We start from the raw sequence: 24,636 nt of genomic DNA on the forward strand, positions 1-24,636 counted from the left end.
AACTCTGACTTCTTTCAAAGAAGATACTGTAAAATAAGAAACAGGTAATATTCAAAAACCCATTGGTACTTTTGTCCTGTTTTATGAACAAATTGATCACAGAATTCCTGCCATTGGAAAGAGAATTAAACCAATTTGCATAAAGTGCATATACTTGACTTTCCAAAAAATTCCATTGCTTGCACACTGAATCCACACAAGCCTTTAGGAAACTTCATAAATTCTCAAATATGAGCCAAAGTGCATCCCTCATGATTTTCCTTTCAGTCAGTCTGTATAAAGGATAGACTGGTTCTCCTCAAAACAGTCTTCTTCAAAAATGAAAGCAATTCTAACCTGCAGTATAAGCTTCAGGTGCATTTCACAAATCACAGCAAGACCTGCAAAGCGGTGTTCACTCAGTCCTGAAATACTACTATTATTGCAGGACTTGCATAACATTGATTTATTGTGTTTAGATTTCTCATGTGGAACTGTGTTCATTTAGATACACAGCTCTGTAACAAACAGACAAGAAGGGAGAGAGAGCATTCACATCTTTCCTCTTAGACAATTCTTACTTTGGATTTTTTCTACAGAGTTTGTTAAATCCTTAATTCAATGTGACATGTGAAGTCAATGTTCACACATGTAAACTGACTAGGGATCTGCAGGATCAGGCCTTGCCAAATCCAGTATCACTGAGTAACACAACATTTAATATCATTCAAAACCAGAGTTTAAACTATGTCGTTTTACAGAATAATGCACAGAGAGTGCATCTAAAGTACTGGATTTCAAGGTACCTGCATGTAATGTATCTTCAGGTCATGATTACTTATATTCTAGTGTACTTTCTGTAAATTAAATTGCATTGTAAAGTAAGAGTACAAACCTTCAAACCCTCAATACAAATTTAGTGACCAGTACAATAAGTGCAGTGACACACCTGGCCACAAAATATCCTCCACAAGTGCAATAATGTTGAGCAATCTGTATTAGGATGCTGATCCCCTTGATACCTTGAAAAAATAAAAAATCTGCTGCTAGTTACTGCAACTAGAGAATGAATTGGAATTTAGAAGTCAAAGGCTGCTTAAAATTTGCCACCAGCACATTCTGCATAAAGTCATAAATGGTAAAATACGACAAGAAAAATTGTCGTAAAATTGCCCTACCCAATCCAGGCCATGCAGTCTGCCTACCAAAGCAGCATATAATATACTCTATGAGTATCTGATTTGCTGTGTGTTTTAACTCTCTTGTTAAGAGTGGTAGGCTTCAAAGTATGGCTTCAACCTGTGATCAGAGTAGCCTTCAATGGTTAATAAGCAAAGAACATGTGAAAAACACAAAATTATCCACAGAAGAGAAATGTTGGAAAATAACAAGGAAATTGAAGTGAAGTTCAGTCCTAAAAATTTATCCTGGAATTTTCAGATTGGGCCTTCTAACAGCAAGTTCCAATAATAAATAAAAAAAGAGAATATAAAGCATCATCTCATACACAGGAAGGGATATAAAAAATAGTAGCACTCAAACACACTAAAATGACAATGATATCAAAGTGCTTCAAAGTGTTAAATCATGATTTAGACATTCATTAAAAAGCAAAGAAATTTAAAAACATCATTTTGTTTCTGTAAACCTATATATTTATATATGTATTCAGTTTTATACAGATAGAGACAGACAGTCTGGTAGAGCACTTTCTTTTAGTTTTTAGTCTATCAGTCACAATGTCTGTGCATCTCTATAGAAACAATATGTTTCTTTCTAACTGTTTACTATATGAAACTTAAGTAAATACACATCAAATACAGGGAAAGGATAAACTTTTCTCTTTGTTCTTCATTTTTGACAGAATGATCTAATTCTGCTTCTTACTTAAGGAACTGCAGCTGCATTCCTTCTCAAAAAATTCCTCTTATTTGTGGTTTCAGTCTTTTATTGTCATAAGAGTTTTGATCAAACAGAAATTACAAGAAAAGCTCATCTCTTAATTAAAGGAAGGCAGAAATGTCTTGGAGGAGTGCCATGCCTCTCCCAGCCAACTGAATTGTGCACTTGAACAGCCTTGTCAGGCCACAAAAGCTGTGGTGCTGATGTGGCTCTCCCCAGACAGCTTGGGGCATCAGTAGCACAAAACTTTGCATATATACCAATATATCAGGTTTGGGGGATGAATACAGGGCAGAGAAAGCTAATGAGGCCAACAGGCAGCATGGATCAACATACTTTTTTGCACTGGGACTATATATGAGACTCTACTACTTGTATCACCACCAAACAATATTTGGAAGGAGAAAGGCAGTAAAAGCCTAATATTATATTTATAGTGTTCAACATATAGTAAAAATAGGCTCTAAATATCCACTGCATATCTAAACTCTGCAAAGAAATCCTTGGACCACTTCAGAACTACTGAGGATCAAGATTTTGCTCATAAAAATGCACTCAGAATCATCAAATCCTCAAGGTTGGAAGAGAGCTGTAAGGTTATCAAGTCCCACCACCAACCCAGAACTGTATCTCCAAAACCAGTAAACCATATCATCCAGCATCCGATCCAGACACATCTTAAACAGCTCCAGATGACTGCTGATGGTGACTCCACCACCTCCCTAGGCAACCTATTCCAGTGCCTGACCATCCAAACAGTGAAAAGTTGTTTCAATAGCCAATCCGAATATCACCTTGATACCATCTCAGCTTGAGGCCAGTTCCTCTTGTCCTCTCACTCTAGGCACAGTAGAAGAGACTGGACCCCACCTCACTGCAACCTCCTTTCGGGGAGTTTTACAGAGTGATGGGGTCCTAAGCCTCTCAGGAGTAAACTAACCAAGCTCTCTCAGCTGCTCTTCCTAAGACAAGTTTTCTAGATCTTTCATAAGCCTTGCAGCCCTTTGCTGGACATGCTCCAGCATCCCAATGTCCTTTTCAAAGTGAGGGACCCAGAACTGAAGCACTCAGGTTGTGTCTCCACCAGTGCTGAGTACAGGAGGACAATTACTGCACTGGTCCTGCTGGCCACACCATTTCTGACACAGGCCAGGATGGCACCTGGGCACACACTGCCTCATGTTCAGCTGCTGTCACCATCACCCCCAAGTCCCTTTCTGCTGAACAGCTCTCAAGCCACTCCTCCCCCAGCCTGTAGCACTGCATGTGCAGGACCCAGCACTTAGCCTTGCTCAACTTTCTGCAGCTGTCCTTGGCCAAGAGATCAAGTTTGTCCAAGTCTCTTTGCAGACCCTTCCTACCCTTATGCAGAATGAACATGCCCACTCAACTTAGTGTCATCTGCAAATTTATTGACGGTGTACTTGATCCCCTCATCCAGATCACAAATAAAGACAGAACTTGCCCCAGTATTGAGTCCTGGGGAACACTGCTAGCAACTGGCTGCCAACTGAATTGAGCTCCATGCACCACAGCTCTCTAGAACCAGCCAGCCAGCCCTTCTAGAGTCCACCCATCCAAGCTATGAGCTGCCAGTTTTTCCAGGAGGATGCTGTGGGAGATGGTGTCAAATATTTTACTGAAGTCTAGAGAGAATACAACCTTTCCCTCATCTACTAAGCCAGTCAATTTGTCATAGAAGGAGGTCAGGTCGGTCAAGCTGGACCTGACTTTTAACAAGTCCATGTTTGGCTTGATACCCTGGTAGTCCTGAATGTACCATGTAACGGCACTTAGCTGCATTTTAAATGGCTGTTGCACAGTACATAGCACAGATTAGCTCTAAAAGACAGATTTAAAAATCTCTAGACTTAGTATTATAAGCCGAAATACTCTACTGATCCAGACACTTTTTTAAAGTGCTTCCTCAGGATGCAGATGCCTAGAGGGATCACAAGCTCTAGGAAAATGTATCTTAATCATGGGGTGACTATAGAATTTTAAAGTGTTGTGTAGATCTTACTAAATATAAAAGCCAAAATACAACAGTCTTCAGAAACAAGCTCTAATGAGTGTCATGCATAGACCTCAATTACAAAAATGGAAGTTTATCAAATAGCAAGAAGAAAATAGACAATTGAAAACCCAATTCTATGTCCTCTCATAGTATGTGTTCTCTAAAGCTTTCAGCTAACATAATGCTTGTTATAATGCTTGACATAATGCTTCAGCATCAGCATCAGAAAAAATACTCTCTAAGTCATGCCATATTGTATCCACACTTGATAGTTAAAGGACATCTTTTGCCAGAATGAATTAATGTATCTGGCAAATGAGTAAGCCAATGGAGACTGGAAATCACAGAAAATGTATTCTCTTATTAATTGATCAAATTAGGGGCTGAGGACATAGAGGACATTCCTTGAAATGGAACCAAATTTTGGATTATTGGTTAAAAATCTCAAACAATATTGTCTCCAGGGAAAGTACCTTCCTAATGAAATCAACAGCTCACATAAAAGGAGCTTAAAGGGTAAAATTTGTTATTATTCCTTTTGCTGAGAATGTTGTTTCCCAGAATAAAAACTTTTTTTTTTTGAAACCTTAATCAAATTCTTTTCAAGTATATGGTTTTACTTATTTTTACAAAGGTTTGATCTCTGTACTGAGGTTAGATGCTCATACAAGCCATGTTCTTCCAGTGCAAGCCCAGTGAAAGCAATTGCCCTTTTATGAAGGCCACTGTAGTTTAAATTGCTAAGTATTTTTCTGTCCATTTTTAAAAAGCATAGGATAGTTTTTTAAAGTTCCATATCTTAGTAACATTTACCTTATTACCCTTTGGTGGCACACATCATTATTCTTTTTCTTTAAAGAGAAATCAGAAGGTTGGAGAGGAACATCCATTATTAACTATTAGGATCCTGCTCTCTAGAGAAGTAATATGGTTTTTCAGTAGGATGCCAATCCTTACCTTGGACTATAAGCCAGTATGACTGGCTTCTACTAGCAGCATGGCAAGGACATCACCGCCCAGCTCTAGCACAGCTCTAGCAGACGTGAAGAGACCCCTCAACAACTGACATGCAATAGTTCCACGGCTGATACTTGCAGGCCCTGGGCTGAGCAAGCAGAAGGAAGCTGTGGGCACATGAGAGGTCATGGTTCATAGCTGAACCATAGCTGGAAGAATGCCCCGTGGCTGCAGAGACAAGAGGAGGGCATGGGAGATGGGGCAGGGTTAATCTGTAAAGCCAGCCATGAGCTGGCTCTTTAAAACTAGAAAACGGAAGCTGTAAGCATTTCTCATGTTCAGTTCCAGTGTGTGCAATACCTACTGGCCACAGGCTGAAGAGCTTACATAGGTTACTGGAAAAAGAAGTCTCTACCACTTGGTATATCCTCCTTACACATCCCCACAGTTTGCTTCCTCAGTAAGTTCCTTCAGAAGAGGATTGGGCAGAGAGAAGCAAAAGAGAAAGAGGGCAGAAGGGAGACAGACAAAAACAAAGACACCATTTACATGGGACATGGAAGCTGGAAAATGTTCCCCACTCCATCACTCTTATGCTCTATCACACATTTCATTACATACAGTCCTGGCCTGAGACAAGGACTTCCCTGCCACAGCCCCATGGGTAATGACAACCCTGAGCTGGTTACACCATTATGCTAGAATGAATATCCTCTGCCATAGATCTGTATCTTTTCCCACAGTATCTAAGCACCACTGTTTTTTCTTGCTTGGCTTCCAATCACTGAAAGTCACTGTTCTCCACCTCCACATGATGACATACATCTAAACCACAAGATCCTTAATAATTATTGAGAATTGCTGCACTGTCAGAAAATGCTCAGAAGTCCCCTGCACTGGCATGCTCCAGCCTCTGAACAAAACTCTTCTCTGCCATGGAAATTCAATACTGTCAGCAATTTTGCAGGGAGGAAGTAAAGGAGGTGAACTCAAAATCACCTGAGGGCAAGTGCCCATCTTAGTCCTGGGCAGAAGTCATGCCAAAAGGCCTTTCTAGAGCCTCCACCATTTCATACAACCCACAGCCTAAGAGAACTAAGAAAATACCACACCCTCAACTTCCTCATAAGTGCTGTTACTTCAGTGTTGGTACTAAACAGACAGGTCAGATCTCAAGAGATGTCCCAAAAACTAGGTGAGATGCATTTCTTAACTTCTAAGAAACTAGTCATGTATACATACACAGTGACAAGGACACAGAAGACTAGAAAGAAAGAAAGAGAAGGACAAAAGAATTTTGCTTTCTATGAATCTGAAGAAAAACCAAACAAACAATAGATCACTTCACTGAAAATAGCTTTGTTCACAACTGCTGTGTCAAATGTTATTTTTCTTAGGCTCTGAAGAGTAGCTCCAGGACATCAAACTGGGCCAGAGATAAACCAGGTACACACAGAGATTGTGGAAAAGTTCAACGCAAACTAAAATAAGGACCTGGTCCAATGTACTCTGTGTGACCTCACTTTTTTAAAAGAAAAACTGCATTTTTAAAATTACAGCAATTTCAAACAGAGAGACTAAATGCAATAACTATAATCATATCCAACAGCATAAGAATACACAAAAATAAATTAATAAACTTATTTGAATGAGATTAGAATTATTTCACAATATTAACCCATAGCAACATGCAGAGGATTTTTTCTGTCAATAATCAGAACTCACCATATTGATTGGGTCAACTGGACCGATGCTGTTGACATAGACATCTGTTTCAATTACTGTAGTTCTCACTAAACAAAACAGTAACAGTAATATTAAATACATATTTAATTAACTCTGTGCATTGTTACTGCAATTTAATTTATTTAACTAAAAAAACAGCGTATCTGGTATTCTTTTATTAGACTCAGAATAATTAAATTTCTGGTTTGTTCGTTTTGTGAAGGATCATCTATGACTTGGCTCTTATTTCATAGGACTTTTTAGAATTATCAACTTGAACTTTCTAGTTCATAATGCAATCTCCACCTGTGCTTTTTGATAAAATATAAGATAGATAAAAAACATAAAGGAAGGAAAAAGAAGTAAAACAAAAACTCCTCAAAATGGTCTTCCAACATAAAAATACAATCCTAAACAGAAAACAGGTTTGGAACATTTTTTTCATACAGTGAACCATGAGGTTTGGGACAAATGTGTCTATCAGTTGCAAGAAATCAATATGAAGTGACTTCTATCAATTTCTATTAAGAATGTGTAACAGATACAAAATAACTTTTCACCACAGGTTTCTTCAATTCATGAAGCTGTAGCATTCATATTAATTAATTAACTAATATTAATATTCTTTCATCAGCTTGATTAATACACTGGTTAAAACACCAGATTGAAAGCTCCTCAATGAAAGTAATTTAAAAGTTAAACATTACCAAACTGATTTTTCTTTAAAAACAGTGAAAACACTCTGTGCAGACAAAAGACAAAAAATTTTAAAACTATATTCCATTACAGAATGGAATTGCTCTCTACTTTGTGCATTTACAGGAGGACACAAAGTCTAAGAGTGTCCATGAAAGGCACACCTGAAGTACAGGAGGCTCTGACCATTCATTTTTTCCTCCTAACTGGTTTATACAGAAAAAAAAAGGCTTCAATGAAAGAGGAGAAGATGCATTTTAATCTCATCATTTTACCAAGCATTTTCTTCTAGTTTGTGCTGGAGAACCAGAATGTTCTCCAAGAGGATACATATGTCCTTGTACCCAATGGAATGAAGAGGGATAATAATAATAGAGCTCTGCTGGTCTTTTTATGATATCACACAATAAAATAAGCATCTCTTTCAATCTGCAGATAAAAAAGTGGGAAGGTACAAACAAAACGGCATTTTGATTTCATAGGAGAGGGACCCTGGGTCATCAGATCTAATTTTTTTATACAGCAAAACTTCAGAGATTGCCCAAGTATTTAACAACAAACCTAAAATCTTAAGAAGATTTTTCAAATTTCTGAAAACTCGGACATGCAGAAAGAAAGACTCTGACATACTTGCCAGCTACAATGACAGGTGAGGTGCATTTCCTAAATATACCAAGATACCTTTTCCCTGCCAAGCTCACTTGGGAGAATATTCTCCTTGATTCCAAATCTGGTTAATGGTGTGAAGCTACGCCTGACAGAAAGACACCCTAGTGAGGCTGCACAAAGGATTTTCTGTATGACCACAGAGCACAGAGTCACTTCATCACCATCCTGTCCCCAGCAAGCTTCACAGAAGGTTCAAACAGATTCTGGAAACCAATTTATTTCCTGGGTGGAAAAAATGAGTTCTTCCTGCAATGATCCTTATCGGTCCCTTCCAACTCAAAATATACTGTAATTCTGTTATTCTTTGATTGTGAGCTGCAAACGTTTCCAGTTTCTGCAGAGCTCATAAAGGAAGGGAGACAGCACAAGAACTCATACACACACTCTGAAATACCAGAGTAAGAAAAAAGTTTATATTGTGTGTATATTGTCATATGTGTAATATCCTTTTAGCATGCATCATGTTCTGCAAACAGATATCCTCTTCCTTTAATTTGCAATCCTATTTATCTTTATAACAGCAGCCCCACTGCTGGACCAGAACACAAGGAGATGGATCAAAGAATGTCTTGCCTTATTCCTCAAGTAATGTTGAATACTTCATTATGAAGAATCTCTCAACTTGAAATACCACTCACAGGATTCTTCCCCCTCCACTTCCTTTTTTCCCCCTCTCACTTCCAGTTATACTGAAGGAGATAAATACTCTGCAGATGCAGCCACTCCCTTCCCAACAGTCGTTGTGTCATCTGCCAGCTTTACTACAAGAATGAATTGCTAAAGTAATTCAAATATCATCATTCTTGATAGAAACTTTCTTTTTAGACCATACTATAGATATCCCAGCCACTGACATCCCTTATTAACAGCTAAATTTTGAGGTCTATCAGTGACACAGTTTTTAATGGGGGCTGTGTCATTTTAAGAAATTCCAACTTGCACCTTGTAGTACTTCATCTGCCAAGGGCTTTCCTGTAGTGAGCCACTTAGTTCATTTTGCCTTTTCCATACTGCTCTGAGTAAGATTATTAGAGGCATTAAGAGCCAGTAAACAGTTTGAAAACGTGCCTCTATTGAAATTATTTTAATTGACATAAATGATCCAGAGAAAGAAACCCAATTCAAGAGGAATGGAAGAAGCTGTTTTGTTACCTTAGTTCTTCTGTATGGTACAGAGAAATGCACTTCTGAATTAGAAGGATTAATTAATACCTCTTGAGTTCTTGAACTAGAAGTGATAAGAGTTCATGAAAATGACAAATGCTGGAGGAAAATACCTTCTTGATACTTTGAGAAGAACAAATTGAGAAGATTTTCCTACCCTGAAAGTTTCTTATGTTACTTTAAAACTTGGTATAAGCCCTGAAAACACGACTAGCAGGAAGGCTATTTAACACATCCTGAATGAAGTGCAGAACAGCAGAGTTCTAAACAAGGGGAGAAAAGGCTTGGACACTTTAAATATTTACACTAAAAGACAGTATGATGCAGGCTAGAGTAAAATAAGAAGGTGGGAAGACAAGAGAGAGCACATTCAAGAGGGAGGGAGAGACAGAAAGAGCACAAAGGAGCAGATGATCACAAGGTCAGTTTCTAATGTAACCAAAGCACACAGGGAACCTCTTTGGTAGGCCTAATCTAGAGAGTTATACTGACTTTCTGATTTCCTGCTTTGACTTTTTTCACTAGACTGAACTTCTTCTGGTTTTAAAAATTTTGAAAAATGTTTATTCCTGATAAAAAAAAATCACAGTGATAAAAATCTACCTCAGTCACTGACAAATTATTTTAATATTTGCCCCTGACATTCAAAGTGCCCGGTTTTTAGCCTATATTTTTGCAGGCTCGATTTTCAACTTTTGATATTTGACATATCTCTTTTTGCTACACTTAAGAGCTCTTCTTATCTGCTATTCTCATTCTATAAACACTTATCTCCTGACAAGAATAATTATCATTATTTTAAAAGTCCAGAACATTGCACTTTTAATGGCTTTATACTGCTATTTTCTTTCCTCCAATCCATTACTTCAATATAATAATCAAGAACATGACAGTGCATCTAAATTCACTAAGCAGTCCCCATAGTTTAAAAGAATTCCCCCATTTTCTAATGAAGGTCTAAGACACATCACCTTTGTTTTTAATTAGTACTCATTCTCTTTAAGTTTAACTAAGATCACTTTTTTAACTTCAACCAGGCTTATTTTCTTTGAGCATGTTTTCTTTAACTCCTCATTACTTGTCTCAAGAAGCATCCCCTATAGTAGTGATAAAGCAGTTATTCAGCAAATAAATTAGGTGAATACCATACTCAGAAACGACAGAGTCCTTCAATTTGTAATAGCTTTTAATGGAATAATACAATTCTCACAATCAGCTATCTAAGATTATGACTTACATGGCTACTTATATTAAAAATTCAGCCTTGAGTGTCTACAGCAAGCTTCCAAGTCAACCTCTGAAGAATTTATTCAAAGTGATTTTGATGAAAGCAGAGCCCTGTTCTCCAAACTTTTTTACCCTTCTATTTAAAAGAAATCCATCTTTGGCAGATACTCCTACCCCACCACTTTTATTATTTCCATGATTTTCTATGCAGTGCACATGTCCAACACCTTCAACGTTCCCTGGATATGTGTTTCTACATTTGCTCTTGGATTTTGATTTTCTTTAATTCTTGGAAAACATTCTTAAACTCAAAATACATCTCTCTACCTTTCCTTGGTATTTTCCCACTTGTTTTGCTGCCTGGAATAAAACTCAAAAACTTTCCAATCTGCATTAAAATCATAAAAGCAAGTCTTTAATGGAAAGCTTTCATGGTGGCATGATATGGTGCTATGCACACGATACAGTATTTCTGCAATTTTTATAAGGTTCAGCAAAATACCTTCTACCTTGTTTTTTGAGAATTAGCACTTCTCTTTGAAAGTCCTGTATTTTTCATGTATTATTATATCTCTTAGAACATGACTATTCACATTAGTGCACTTGAGAGATGTAATTACTTACTTACTGCTTATAGGGCAATAACAACTATGCAAATTTCTCTAGGTATCCAATTTTCCTAAGTCCATGAGCAATTATCCTTAAATTCCCCCCACTCTTAACATTTCCATCAATGATGACTTGTCTTAAACTGTTAATTGAAAATACCCACTTAAGTTGTAGATATGTGATGACTGTTTCCTATTTTTAATTAAATTTTGAGATAGTGCACCTGTGTTTCACCCATACATACATCACTGCTGAAAAAAAGGATCTGTACATTGATAGGATAATATTAATATATCAGTGTCCCTAAGATGAGAGAGGTAAAAAATGAGCAGCTAGAATTCTTTCCTTTAAAAAGGAAACTTCAAAAATAATAGCTACTTTGATGCAGGACTAGATCTAAAAGAGTTTGGTTATAAAATCATGCTGCCAAAAGGTAATGTTACTGTGAGAATAATACTGCTGCATTAGTATATCAACACTCCAAGGTTGTATCTGTAATTAAAGGTATTTATAGCACAGATAGGAGACTTTATCTGATAACTATTACTTCATACTGAGTAGAAGAACACTAGAACATTTATGCTCCAAACTCCTCAAGCCTACTACATAAATTTAGTTAAAGACTAGTAAGATTACTAAACATAGCAAAGGGTAGAAGTAATTACTACAACTTATGGATATTTGAATAAGACAAACAGAAAACGACAGAGTGGTTTTCCCCTATTAAGTTTCAGTATTGTTTCCAAAGTTTCAATTTTCATTTGGCTCTCCTTTAGTATCTCCCTCAACTAACTGAATGTGTAACAATGCAACTCTTTTCTCACTCTGAGATGCTGAAATTCTCTGTCAACACCTGGAAGAAGACAAAATTCTGCTCTGGGATTCAAACACAAAAATTCCAAGTTCAAAACAAAAAATGTTACTATTGTAAATGAGCTTTGTAATTCAATCATAAGAATGTTCTGTGGGATACTAATGGTTTGAAAGATAATGGAAATTCCAGTCCAGTAACCTTGTTATACAAGAACTTACATACACTCTGAAGAAAGGAATCTTACACCAGATTTTATCCACATATTTGAAGCAGATTAACATTAATAAACTATAGCCTGATTTTGTTTTTCTCTCTAATATCTGCTGCAGTTCCAAAACCACTGGACAGAATGCAGTGTCTTCACCTGAAGTCAGAAATTTCGTCTTATGTTGTTCAAAATTTCTTCCTTGTGGCAGAATCATATTTAACATTTGTTCTCCTCAAAACAAAGTGAACACTCCCAAACGTTTCCTTTTTTTCATTACTCTGGCTGATTATTCATGAACTTTATGTTCTAGTATAGTAGATGGAGGCAGGCCCCAGATAGCAAAGGTCAGATTGGTACAGAAATTTTGAGAACAGAAAGAGTACATTTACATGAGAGAAGCTAGAAATAAGTGTCTTCTTTTGGGAACTGATGTTTTGAATCCAAAAATCCGTAAATCGAGTTACTCACAAAAAGACAGTTTTTGTCTTATCAAGACTCAGAATATAACCAGAAAAAAAAAAGTAAGAATTACTCAAAATTCTTTCATGCCCATCTAAACGCATTTGACATGTCAGAATAAATTCTTCCTCTGTATTTGCTCCATTTACTTGTAAGTTTTGTGGGGACAGAAGAGAAAAAGAATTCTCTTTTCTTTCATCCCCACCTACAAGGTAATCATTAGAAGGAATCCTAGAAGAGACAGTTTATTTCCTCATAATCACTTTTCTGTCGTTGCATCAAACAAGGGGGAAAACCAACAGTAAGCTATACATTTTTTACACATTGAGAATTTAAGGAAAAGCATGCTGGAGGACTTTTTGTGTTGTCTAAATGTTTTTAGTAATTCAATTAAATGAACATGAAGAAAAATACTTAAACCAAACTTTATGAAATTCACATGTGATTATATTGTGACAGGGTGTCATGGGTTGGCACTGGCCAGATGTTAATGCACCCATGAATATATGTTTTTTCTCTAACAGCTACTGTGGGATGTGATCAGGAACAGAGCAGAGCAGGCTTAAATCTTGAAAACAAAAAAAAAAAACTACTAAAACTTTATTATATTACATAAGAACAGGGACAGAAATACTCTTAAACACACACAGAGACAGAAATAAAAACTTCTTAGAACATTTCTTCTCTTAGTTTCTACTTCTCTACACATTACTCTTCACAGACCAACCTTTGGGTTTTAGATCAAACAATCACCACTCAAAAACAAACTAATCTTCAATTCAGCAAGGGAGAGAGAAGTCTCTCTCGCACCACAGACTGTTCTTTAGAAAACACGGGTCTACCCCTTATGTGTTCCCCTGTCACCTATGGCACCGCCCGGAGAAGTCTGCTAGGGTGACACTCTCTTTTTCCTATGTCCAGCGCTCTCACTGCTGTCTATAGTCTAAGGCTGCATACAGGGCTCTTTTAAGGATACTTGCATGCTGAGCTCTCCCCTTTTTACCCAGGGGCCGGGGTTCCAGGAGCAGGTCTCCTCTGAGGGCAGAGGGTACTACTTCACCCTCTCTCTCTCTTCTCTGCTCGCTCTACTCTTCAAGTGCCAGTCACTGTAGCAAAAGCAGGGGCAGCTGTATCTACCCAAAAATGCAGTTTATGTTCAAAAGAGACTCAAGTTCAGTCTATGGCTGACATTATGCAAGAAAAGTCCAGCTCAGAAGGCTACTCCTCTTATTCTTTGCCCATCAGGTTCCTTCTAATCGTGCTTTATCACTTCGGTCCCAGGCCGCTTCCTTCTCCTTTTTTCTGAAATCACCAGTCATGAGAATCAATGTCTAAGAAAAGTTTCTCTCTGCTAAGCAAGAATTAACAGCTTCTATCTCCCAGCAGGGTGCAGGCTCAGGCACTCCCAGGCTCGGCAACTCCCACGTGGCTGGGCACCTTCTCCCGGAGTTTGGGGGTGGAGGGGGGTGAGCACACACAGAAGGCACTTCCACAGTTTTCCACCCCTCCATCCTGGATGGGGCAGCTCAGTTCCAGTCCTGTCTACTCTCTTCTCCCCCCGGGGCTCCGGCTTACCTGAGCCCGACTACGTGTTTTCCTCTCCCCTACCCAGCCTCGTGGCTGGGCAGGGGAAGGAGGCCTGAGACGTCTCTCTGCTGAAACCGGGATCCAAAAAGAGACCGAACCCCCTAGACTCCTGCTTTTAACTCTTTGTGTCCTCAGAGGCGTGTCTAAACCTCCGAGTGACCAATCCAGGTGCCAGCAGAAAAGCTGATTACTAATTGGCTTGCTTACCTCTCCCTGGAAAAATTCACCTCCCCCAGCAACCACGACACAGGGAAAGGATTATTGCCTTTTAACATCTCCAAGATAATAGTCACCAACAAAACAGAACTAAGAAGTTTGGGAAAGAAAACGATTTGTCAGAAGCTTTCAAAGGAAAATGCACAGTTTGAGATTGAGTCTTTTTCTTTCCCTACATCAATGAAACAGGTCTAGATTGTTGTGCTGTTTAACACATAAGCAGCTTACAGACTTACATGGCATTCCTTTGATAGGGAATGCCAGGTACATCACAAATACTTATGTCCTCCACCTCTTCCTTCACATTTCAGGAAACAATCTCAACGAAAATATATTGTTTTTTCTTATTTGATCCTGCATGCCAGCGGTAGACAGGAGCAGGCAAGGTTTCATGTACTGCATATTTTCAGAATAAGATTCCTCCAAATATTTACACTTAAGAGTTATGTGCAAATTGTGCTTTGACTATTGAAAGACAAGACTGCCTTCTTACTAGCTGCAAAGTTTGATCTACAACAATGCAGTTTTTCTTCCTGTATGCCACTAGAAAAAAGGAGACCTAGGTTGTATTTTTAGACTCATGAAATTTTTTTCAAAATCTTAGCTGAGGGAAGAAGACAATTGAATTGAGTTATATTTGCTCAAAATAGACACAATGCATTTCCTACAGTAAGAATAAAATGTCTAGGGATAAGTCTTTAATGAAGTCCTACAGACTTAAGATCAATTTTTGAAATGACCATGGCTGATTTATAGTTACAATTATTTCTGACTGAAGATCTTTGTTAAACAAAGCAAATTATAAAGGCCTTTTAGTGATTTATTACAGACTACTCACTGTCCCCCAAAACCAGTACTTTCCATAAGAAAAAAAAAAGATTATAAATGGAACATGAAGTCTAATCTTGTTTAGAACATTTTTTTACTAGTTCCAGAAAATGTCTGCGTTTTGTTACTCTTATATTTAGTTTGCTATACTGAGTTTTAAATATTGCAATAACTATAGTTCTGCCATCTTTGACAAAATGCACACCATCTCCAGTTCACATTTTCTGTTATACTGAATAATTTTATGAGCTTACCCCCAATATCTGGCCGAAGCTTATTGTCATATCCTTGAAGTAAGGAATCCAGTATGTGAGTTACATCACCACCATGAATCTTTGGTGCAAGGACCCATGTTTTATTCACCATTAGATCTTCATCATCCTCATCATCAGCTTTATCAGTTCTATGTTGTGTGATAAAACAAACAAACAAACAACCAAGATTGGGAAAAACACAAGACACATTGAAACTGAATACACAAGAGTTGGAGAAGAAACAGATAAAATATTGAACAATATTTAGAATAGTTTGTGAAAACACAAATGCATTCTGCTGCCAAAAGAAAGAAGCAGGCCCTTATTTACAATATATACATATTTACCAAAATTTTGGTTTATGGTGATGGGGAGTTTAAGTGTTTATAGAGGCATCACTCATACAGAAAATCTCAAGCCATGAGTCAAACCCATAAAAGCAACAGCAGGCATCATCTTACCATCAGTCTTCTCCCGTTTTAAAACAAACTTGTAATTTCAAAGCTTTTCCCTACATACATTTCTTTTTCAAGTGATGCTGCTAATACTTCCTAAAGATGCTTAATCTTCATAATAGCATATTATTATTGCATGCTACTTAAAAAATCATCAACAAAATCTCCTTCCTAGGAGCCTCTGTTATATGATGTAAAAAAACAAGACTTGCATACTTATTAAACTCCATTCACATTTTAAGCAAGCAAACATTATATCCATGTGCTGCAACTAAACAGCAGAAGCTGCAAACATATGTCAATTATGTGTCTGTATGTACACATGGTACAGATAACTGAAAGGAATGGTACACCATTTTCAGACTGTTTGTTAGCTACCTATTTTATCAAGATGGAACGATTGTACAAGAAAAATAATTACACGTTCATTTGCTACCTATCTTTTAATTAGATAAGCAGTAATGGATAGTTAATCTCTAGATCATTAAAAAAAATTGCAATATCTTCATTGCATCTGAAAACTCACTTTCACCAAAAGGTCAAAGAATGCCTGAAAGTAGTTTTCTTTCCATTTCAATCAAATGAGTATGGACTTCAGCCTTCCTCCAGTGCTAAAAATTGCAATCTGTATTACTCATCCAGTTTATTTCACGGAAGTGCGATGGGCTTGAGGTCAAGCCAAGTGCATGAGACTGATAGCAGTAACTACAGTCACACAACCTACCTTCACAAATTGGCACTGGCTAGCAATTACAGAAAATATGCAGCCCCTATAAATCAGATCCAATGTTAACACAAGTACAATATTCCAGTAAAAGAGAGGAGTTAAATTACTATCCTTGTGCCAATTCGCATTGTACACCAAAACTAAAAATGTTACTGCTTTATTAAGGGTTTCTAAATTACACAGACATATGCTGCCCTCAAAACTAAGAGTGGAAATTTTCAGCAAATTTACTACAGGAAAGAAGACCACTAGTATGTTCCACGTGAAGAAAGGACAGAAAAAGTCAGGAAGGACAGAGTAAGAGAAGGCATGCCTGCCTTTTATTGCAGTTCTTTGTGGGAATGCCTCAAGCCAGTCTGTAATAAAAAGGCCTTGCATCACCTCTTGGATAACATTAGCAAGTCCCACTGAAAATCAAAACTGTCATGGCTGTGGAAACTCTCAGTGGTTTTGGCATGCCTGCTTAATTTGGGAAGTGCCACAGAAACCTTGCCACAGCTCAACACGTTCTCAGAGGATGAACAAAAGGCACTGCTTGGATCTCAGAGTTTTCACACCTAACTTGCTGCAAGCAAGTTGAAAGAGTTTGTTATAGCAGAAAGTAACACACTAAACACGAGGCTCACTGACAGCTTCCCTGTAACAGCCTGAAAAGCACTTTCATTCTTTTAAATTGAAATGCACCATAAAATACTTAATCTTTACTGCACTACATAGACATTAGAGAAATGTCAGATATTAAATATTTAACACTTCCCATTAGCAGGATCCCACTAATGGGAGCACTAAAACTAGGAAGATAAGTTTTGTAAATGTATGCTCTTTTTCCCTCAGAGCTACCTATTGCCATCTCTTTCATGTTTTTGTTGCCACACAGCTTTGGGTTTTTTTAATATACCTATTTATGGTCTGCTTGCACTTTTTGGCATGTAATTACTTTATAAATTAGCTTACAGTTGCTCAGAGTGCAGAGGCAATCCCAGGCTTTTCCCAGAGGCATTAAGATGATGAGGAGGTACAAGTTAATTTATAAGTAGCTCTCTAAGGAAAGAGACATAACCACCACAAAACTGACCTTCTTCTTTTTGTCTTCCATCCCATAAAGAACAGAAAGTATAGTGAAATTAACAGAGTTCCTTACAGATACAGGGCACCTGATTCTCTGGATCAGCCCAGTTATTTACAGAGATTTTGAAGTGATTGCGACACTATTTTGTTCTGCTTTAATGGTTTTTTCCACAGTGCTATTAAGAACAGCAGAGACTTAGCCAAAATGAAAAGTAAAAGAGGTCATGCCATCACCACCAAAGCCAAATAGGAGTTACAACCACAACACCTCAACTCACAGTCACTGAATATCTTGACATTTCAAAGAGCCCTTAATTTTATTTATAGATTCACAGGACAAATCCCGTTGGAAAGAGATCATGAAAGGTCTCTCTACTCCAGCCTCCTGCCCAAAGCAGGGCTTACTCTGAGGTCACAGCAGGTTGCTCATGGCTGATCAGGCTGGGTACTGCAGGCATCCAAAAATGGAAGCTGCACAACCTCTCTGAGCAACGTGCTCTCCACTTGGCTCTTTTCTACTATTTACTATATTTAAATAAATTTAAAGTTAACAAGAAGAAAAAATGCAAATAAAAACACATTTCAAATTTTCACTTTTCATTTTTCAACTTTTTGTCTCATTTAACTGGAGGACTTCCAGTCCTCCTCGAATTTTAAAATCTGAACTTAAAATAGGAATACAATGACAGGTTACAGAAAGTTATTAATGCAATTCCAGGTGGAGAGGGAAAAATTCCATCCCAACATCTGAATGATTTTCCAGACTAGAAATAAATCCATTTAAGATCGTTTTATTAGAAGCAACATTTTTCACTTAGTATCTGACAAGTCTTGGTTTAAAATGTGCATTTCTGACCATTTACAAGGAACTATTTGATTTTATCTAGGAAATACTGTACACTGAAGAAAGTGCCAACCACTATAAAAGAAACACAATTGACTTCCATGATAGTGCACAATTCCAACAAGAGCTTATGATTCACTAACCCATTTGCTAAACCAGCAAAGAAACCAACATGAATCAGATCATAATGTAACCAAATGTGGAAGGCCTGAATTATTGCTGTTCTACATGATGAAAAAAGCTATTCTTACTCTAGTCCTATCTTACTGGCTTTTTCAGGGGTGATTGACTGAGATTAACCCGTCTTGCTACCTGAATACCATCTTTTTAACTCTTCTTTAAAATGTGCCCAAGATCACCAAATGTGTAATAAAGACTCTAACATCTCTGAAATGCTGATGGCACCCAGTTCTACAGTTTTGATTCCTAAACCACAGCCACTGATGTGCAGCAACAAGACTGTGGTAAGAAGGAATGATACTGTGACCAGAACATACAGAAAGTCTTTTGCACACCCTCCAGGGAAGCAGAGCACACCACCTGCCAACTCAAATTGTCAATCCAGTTGGTTTGGGGGGAGTTGCACAAAGCTCTCTCAAAAGAGCACCTAGTCATGTGAAGGCAACAGGACAGGCCCTGTGTACATATTCACTTCCAGGAGTCTGAATTACCAACATTTGTCGTCCTAAACAGATTTGAATTGGTTTGTTTTAAAGATACTAATCCCTTCAGAGGTACAAAGTCAGTAGGATCAGTTGAGATGGTGTTATCAGGATCTAATTGACCTTGCTAGACCATGTCCTATAAAGAAACATTCACTTTAGAAAACAAGATGGGTCAAAACTGTTAATCTTTTGTCAATTTTCTGTGTATCTCCAGTATTTCCTCCAGGATTTGTACTGGGATAGAAGGGAGGACAGAAGGCAGCAAACTTCATTCCAAACCAGAAAATAAAATTCAATTACTTAGTGACAGTTAACTTGGGTTGAGGACCTTTTTACTTCTTTGCCATTAAAATACATCTAAGAAACCTATGAAGATTAATGTCAATTAACTCCACTCCCACTTTGATGGCGGCACTTTCCCGTCTCTTTCACAACCCAAACAAGAAAGGCAAACAATTAAAGAGGAATTCTTTTCCTTTCCAAGTTCATCTAAAGGTTATTTCACTATATACAGAACATAACATTTGATCATCTCTCCATTTACTGTAAAATATATTTGTTCCAGCTAGGTTCACTCACTGTCTTTTTCAGAATGTCTGGAGAGATTAGGATTTAAAACAATCAAATATTAAAACATTTCTGTTCCATGGCACAGTGCTACTTTACATCTATTAATGCAGGTGCTAATTCTGATTTTAATGATTTTATAAATGAGAAGGAGACCTCACTTTTTAAGATGCTTGTTGTTGTAACACTTCAGCTACCCTCACAAACTCGACAGTAAACTGCATGTACACAGCTAACAGGAATTAAGGAAAAAGTGCCCCCATTATGCTCTCTGTCCTTCAACTAATTGGAGACATTACCATGACTAATAAATCTCTGGGCACAAATGACTAAAGACTAAATAAGTCTTTTCAACATCAGGCAACATGCTGCTCATCAGACATTAATATCATCAAGTTTTTTCTCCTTTAAATATGAGAAAAATCAGTCAGGTGAGCTTTGTGTTGCAATTAACATCTGTCAGGTTATGCAGTGGACTAGAAGAAAAATGAATATAGTGAAAGTGTTCTGACTGCCACTTGCATCATGCATGTCAAGGTATTACACACAAATGTACAGGTATAGCATAAGTGAAAGTATTTAAACACAACTAAGCATCAATTCAGTCATCTATTCACAGGCTCCTATTCCTATCCAACACACAAAAGGCTATCCAGTCTTCCAAGATGGGTTGATTTATAGGGAACCTGGAGACCTGTGGAAAAGTAGAGATTTGTCAGCTTCAAGTCTGTGCATAAGCAACTCAATCAAGCTCTTGGTATCCACGAGGTTTAGACAATATTCATAGTGGCCTTCTCTATCTGGAGATGGTGAACATTCTGTGCAAGGAATACTCTGATAATTATTTAACAAACAAATAAGGAGGAAAGTGAGGGTTTCAGATAATTTTTATGCTGAAAGAGGTAAAACAAATACACTTTTTTCCTTGTTGCCTTACCTAAGTGAATGAAAGCAGTAAGGCTAGTTGTGTTCCTTCTTATACCTGAGGATCTTCAGTTCCTTTAAAAGTTTTACCAACACAGGAAGGGCAAAGTGACACTTACCTACATGATGAAACATGCCGTAAGACAGCTTTTATTCACTGGCTGTACTCCCCAGGATGTGTCCTTTGTCTAAATACAACACAATTTAACCTTTATTTTCTAGTACTTAAAAAAAAAGAATAACAAAACAAACAAAAAAAGCAAACCAAAACTATTTCTCTCAACTTTCAGGAACATTATAATATTTCTTAAAGTGTAAACATGGCAGATTACTTTGTTAGCAACAACATTGCTTCACAGGTTTGTCAAAATAATGCACTTAACCAGACTGGCCTTCGTAACAAGTCAGTCTAGACAGGTAAGGTTCCCAGGGAAGTTTTCCAACAGGTCACCTAACCAGACACTAGCTTGCTCCAGAACACCAAGCACTGTATGCTTGCATGTGGTACAGAAGTATATTTCATGGCCCCATCAATGAGAGGTCAGAGCTCACCTGACCTAGCCAAGTTCCACACATGAGAAAATACCTGAAAAGCTAAACATGGTCACTGACACACCTCTGTCCAGAGCCAGACATTTGTACAGAGGCTGGTGATGGTTCCAGTTCAGAATATAAAAATGCAAGTACTTAGTCATGTGTCATGTGAGTGACCAAGGCATAGGGCCAAGTGTAGAAAACTCAGAAAATCTGAGCTCTAGCAGGATGATAAGTTTAAGAAATGCCTGAAACAGAGCAAAATTCCTTAAATATGGAGAAAAATGCAACTTCAACATGGAAGGAATGAGCAATAACTCTCAAGTCAGCAATTTAAATTACGTATTTTCATATAATCTTGACTCTTCTTTAGATAAAATATGAACATCAGATAGACTTGTAGTAGTCTCAGAAGCTGAGAAATTACTGGGACTCCTTCATGTATGCAAATACAACTCTCAAGTAGCAAAAATAAGTGGGACCACATAGTCATGACTGCTGAAATAGAACTCAATTCCATTTTTCTACAAAAGCCTTCCTTGAAAGCTCACTATCACTGCTAGCTGTCAGTGATGAATGGTTTAAACATCTCTCAAGACTTATCTTTCAGACTGTATGGCTGACTTCATAGTCATCAGTTCCGTTTCAGTTCTGCAGTAGTGAACTCTTTTGCATTTCATCATCAGCGTCTTCACTGATATGCTTTGTGTGGCACAGAAAATTTCTGGGAAAATAAATGTAAGTGCAAGCAAAAATATACAGCTACTGAAAATATGTCTCCAAACAGCGTTACTTACTCTTTTTAATCCTGTGGGATATAGAGCCTCAGATGTTGTAGTCCTTCCTCTTTCTCCTTCCTAAACTGGTTTAGACAGTCTCTCGACAAAAACCTCCCATCTACTCCATCTCTGACACTTTCATCAGTTTCCCACTCTTTCTGCCTTTCCAGACTTGGGCTTATTCTTTTGTGTGTCAAAATGTATTTCTCTGTTCCACTGAAGTATGTTTTACTTACTCCCTATATCTTTTTTGCAATACACTGACCACATAATGTTTGGTTGATTCTTTTGAATACACATAGTGCCTTGTGCTCTTTGTCTTTTTTCATACTTGTCTGGCTGTTTATAATTTCCTACCCTGCTTCTTCCTTTCCTTCTTTTTCCTTAGTGTTTAGTGAAGGGATTAATTTGGACATTATTTATCAGGGAAAAGTGTGGAAAAAATATTAGGAATTTCTACACAGAAACATTTGAACACTAGATTAGAAGAATAAGCTACACAGGGAAGTTCACTTGGTATTAATTAAGCTTTTTTGTAAAAAATGAACAATCATAGCAATAGCAGAAAAAAACCATGTACCTCTGGTGTTCACTCCCTGTAACAAAGTGTTGCCTGTGTATCTGAGTGCTGAGACTATTAACCTTGTGATCTCTTAATACATATCACAAGTATCAGGTGATTAAGACATTTTGAGTTGTTACGTATTTGAAGCACACCTCTGAAAGATATGAAACATTTTCTCCAACACACAATAACTTCAATCCAACTAATTTTAATCCCAGTAATACCTTCACTTAAAAGCATTATCACATTTCTCATAAAATCTTCAACATCTTTGTGATATTTATATACTAAAAACTAATCTAAAATTACTGAGCAATACAACCAGACTTAACTCTGAGCCCTTAATAAAGGCACAATCTGACTGCAAAGAATGTTTAGAGAAATGTGGATTTTTACCAATAAGAACAACAGATACTATTAAAGCTATCTTCCAGAAGAACAATTTTGTTCTGAGATCCACACAAATTGTTCTTCTCCAAGTCAATTTTCACATAATGCTGTGAAATTACACTGGCCAAATGCTATTAATTCAAATGGATTTTACAGATCTCACAAAATTATCATAAAGGCTCAAAGCATCTCAGATATTCTTTATCCATCAGTCTTCTCACATAATACAAATATTCTCACAAGTATCTTCTTGAAAGTTCATCCAAACACTGATATGGTCAGAACAGTATAACTGCTGCTTCTACTCCTATCAAGCCACCATCCAGAAATCAATTGACAATTTTTCTCACATCTGTCTAGTCAAGTGCAGGTAATTCTCTGCACCACTCCAGAACTGCTGGATTCTCAAACATATTCAACTTGATTAGTATAGCAATCTTACTTTGACCATCTCTTTACCTCCATATGTGGTGACAAAAATATTTAGTTTTGCAGACCTTCTCTTTCCTTGCAGCAATTATTTCATCTTCTGATTACAAACTTGAAGAACATGTTGTATGAAGAATCATAGAATCATGGAATCATTGGAAAAGACCTCTGAGATCATCAAGTTCAACCTTTGACTGATCACCACCTTGTCAACTAGACCACAGCATTGAGTGCCACAGGGTTGTTTCTTGAACACCTCCAGAGATAGTGACTCTACCACCTCCTGGTGCAGCCCTTTCCAATGCTTAACAATCCCTTCTGGGAACAAATTCACCCCAGTGTCCACCCTCAACCTCCCCTGACACAGCTTGAGGCCATTTCCTCTTGTCTGGTCTCTGGTTGCCTGAGAGAAGAGGTTGATCCCCACCTTTACAACTTCCTTTCAGGCAGTTGTGGGAATGATACGGGCCCCTCTGAGCCTTCTTTTCTCCAGACTAAACAACCCCAGCTCCCTCAGCCACCCCTCATAGAACTTAACTTCTGTACCTTTCACAGATCCACTGCCCTTCTTTGGACACACTCCAACACCTCAATGTGTAGTGAACACACCTCAGCTCGTAATGAAGGGCCCAGGACTGAACACAGGACTTGAGGTGCAATCTTATTTTCTCAGATGGTTAGTTTTACCTTCTTTGTAGGTTTTGGCCATACCATGCAATCAAATAATTAAAATGTAAACATCCATAGTCCACCGTTCATCTAGACAAACAGCAAGAAACAAATGAAGACTTGGACACAAGGTAAGAGGATAACCAAAGCAAATTATAGAACCTAAGTAGATAACTGAAGAGGGACAACAAGCATTAAACAGGCAGGTCAAAATATCCCCAAACTGCTAAGGGAGGACACAGTGTTGATAACTTCTCTGGGTATGTGAAACATGTACTAACAGTACAGTACAGTACCAGATGTCCTGGGAGTTTCAGACAGATCATCACACAAAGACAGAAAGACAGGCACACATAAATCCACGTGTGTCAGCACACCTTTCACACACTATCTACACTTGACTGATGAAAGGTTAATTGCCATCAAGTCCAAAATGAACAGATACATTGTTGATGGCCTAAGTGCTTTGATTCCAGATACACTTTCCATAGTGTAGAAACTAGACTTAAAACAGACCTCTGATAAATGAATGCTGAGAACCATAACCTCAATAAAAAGCAGTTAACCTAATTAAATGCCATCCCACACTAACTATAAAATTCACCAAATTGCAAAGTCAATTTTCTACCTTAAAATATCACCAGCATCTCACAGGATGTATCAAATGAGCAATCCTTTTAATTGAAAATAAGGCATTTTCAGTCATTTA

At 37.6% G+C, this 24,636-nt stretch overlaps 1 protein-coding gene across 2 annotated transcripts in view; it reads right to left on the minus strand.

Annotated features, from left to right (window-relative positions):
• Positions 1-24,636, minus strand: part of GABRG1 (gamma-aminobutyric acid type A receptor subunit gamma1) — a 58,336-nt gene that overhangs the window by 26,806 nt on the left and 6,894 nt on the right. The window contains exons 1-3 of one of the 2 annotated variants that reach the window (XM_063401873.1): positions 20,681-24,408; positions 15,312-15,460; positions 6,581-6,648 (exon numbers count right to left, since the gene is read on the minus strand). In XM_063401873.1, coding sequence (XP_063257943.1) covers positions 6,581-6,648; positions 15,312-15,423 — 180 coding nt within the window. In that variant the 5' untranslated portion in view covers positions 15,424-15,460; positions 20,681-24,408. Of the gene's footprint in view, positions 1-6,580; positions 6,649-15,311; positions 15,461-20,680; positions 24,409-24,636 lie in introns of those variants that run through there. The other variant, XM_063401872.1, reaches the window with a different exon arrangement.

Source organism: Prinia subflava, chromosome 7 (genome assembly GCF_021018805.1).
Source record: "Prinia subflava isolate CZ2003 ecotype Zambia chromosome 7, Cam_Psub_1.2, whole genome shotgun sequence".
Taxonomy (NCBI): Eukaryota; Metazoa; Chordata; class Aves; order Passeriformes; family Cisticolidae; genus Prinia; species Prinia subflava.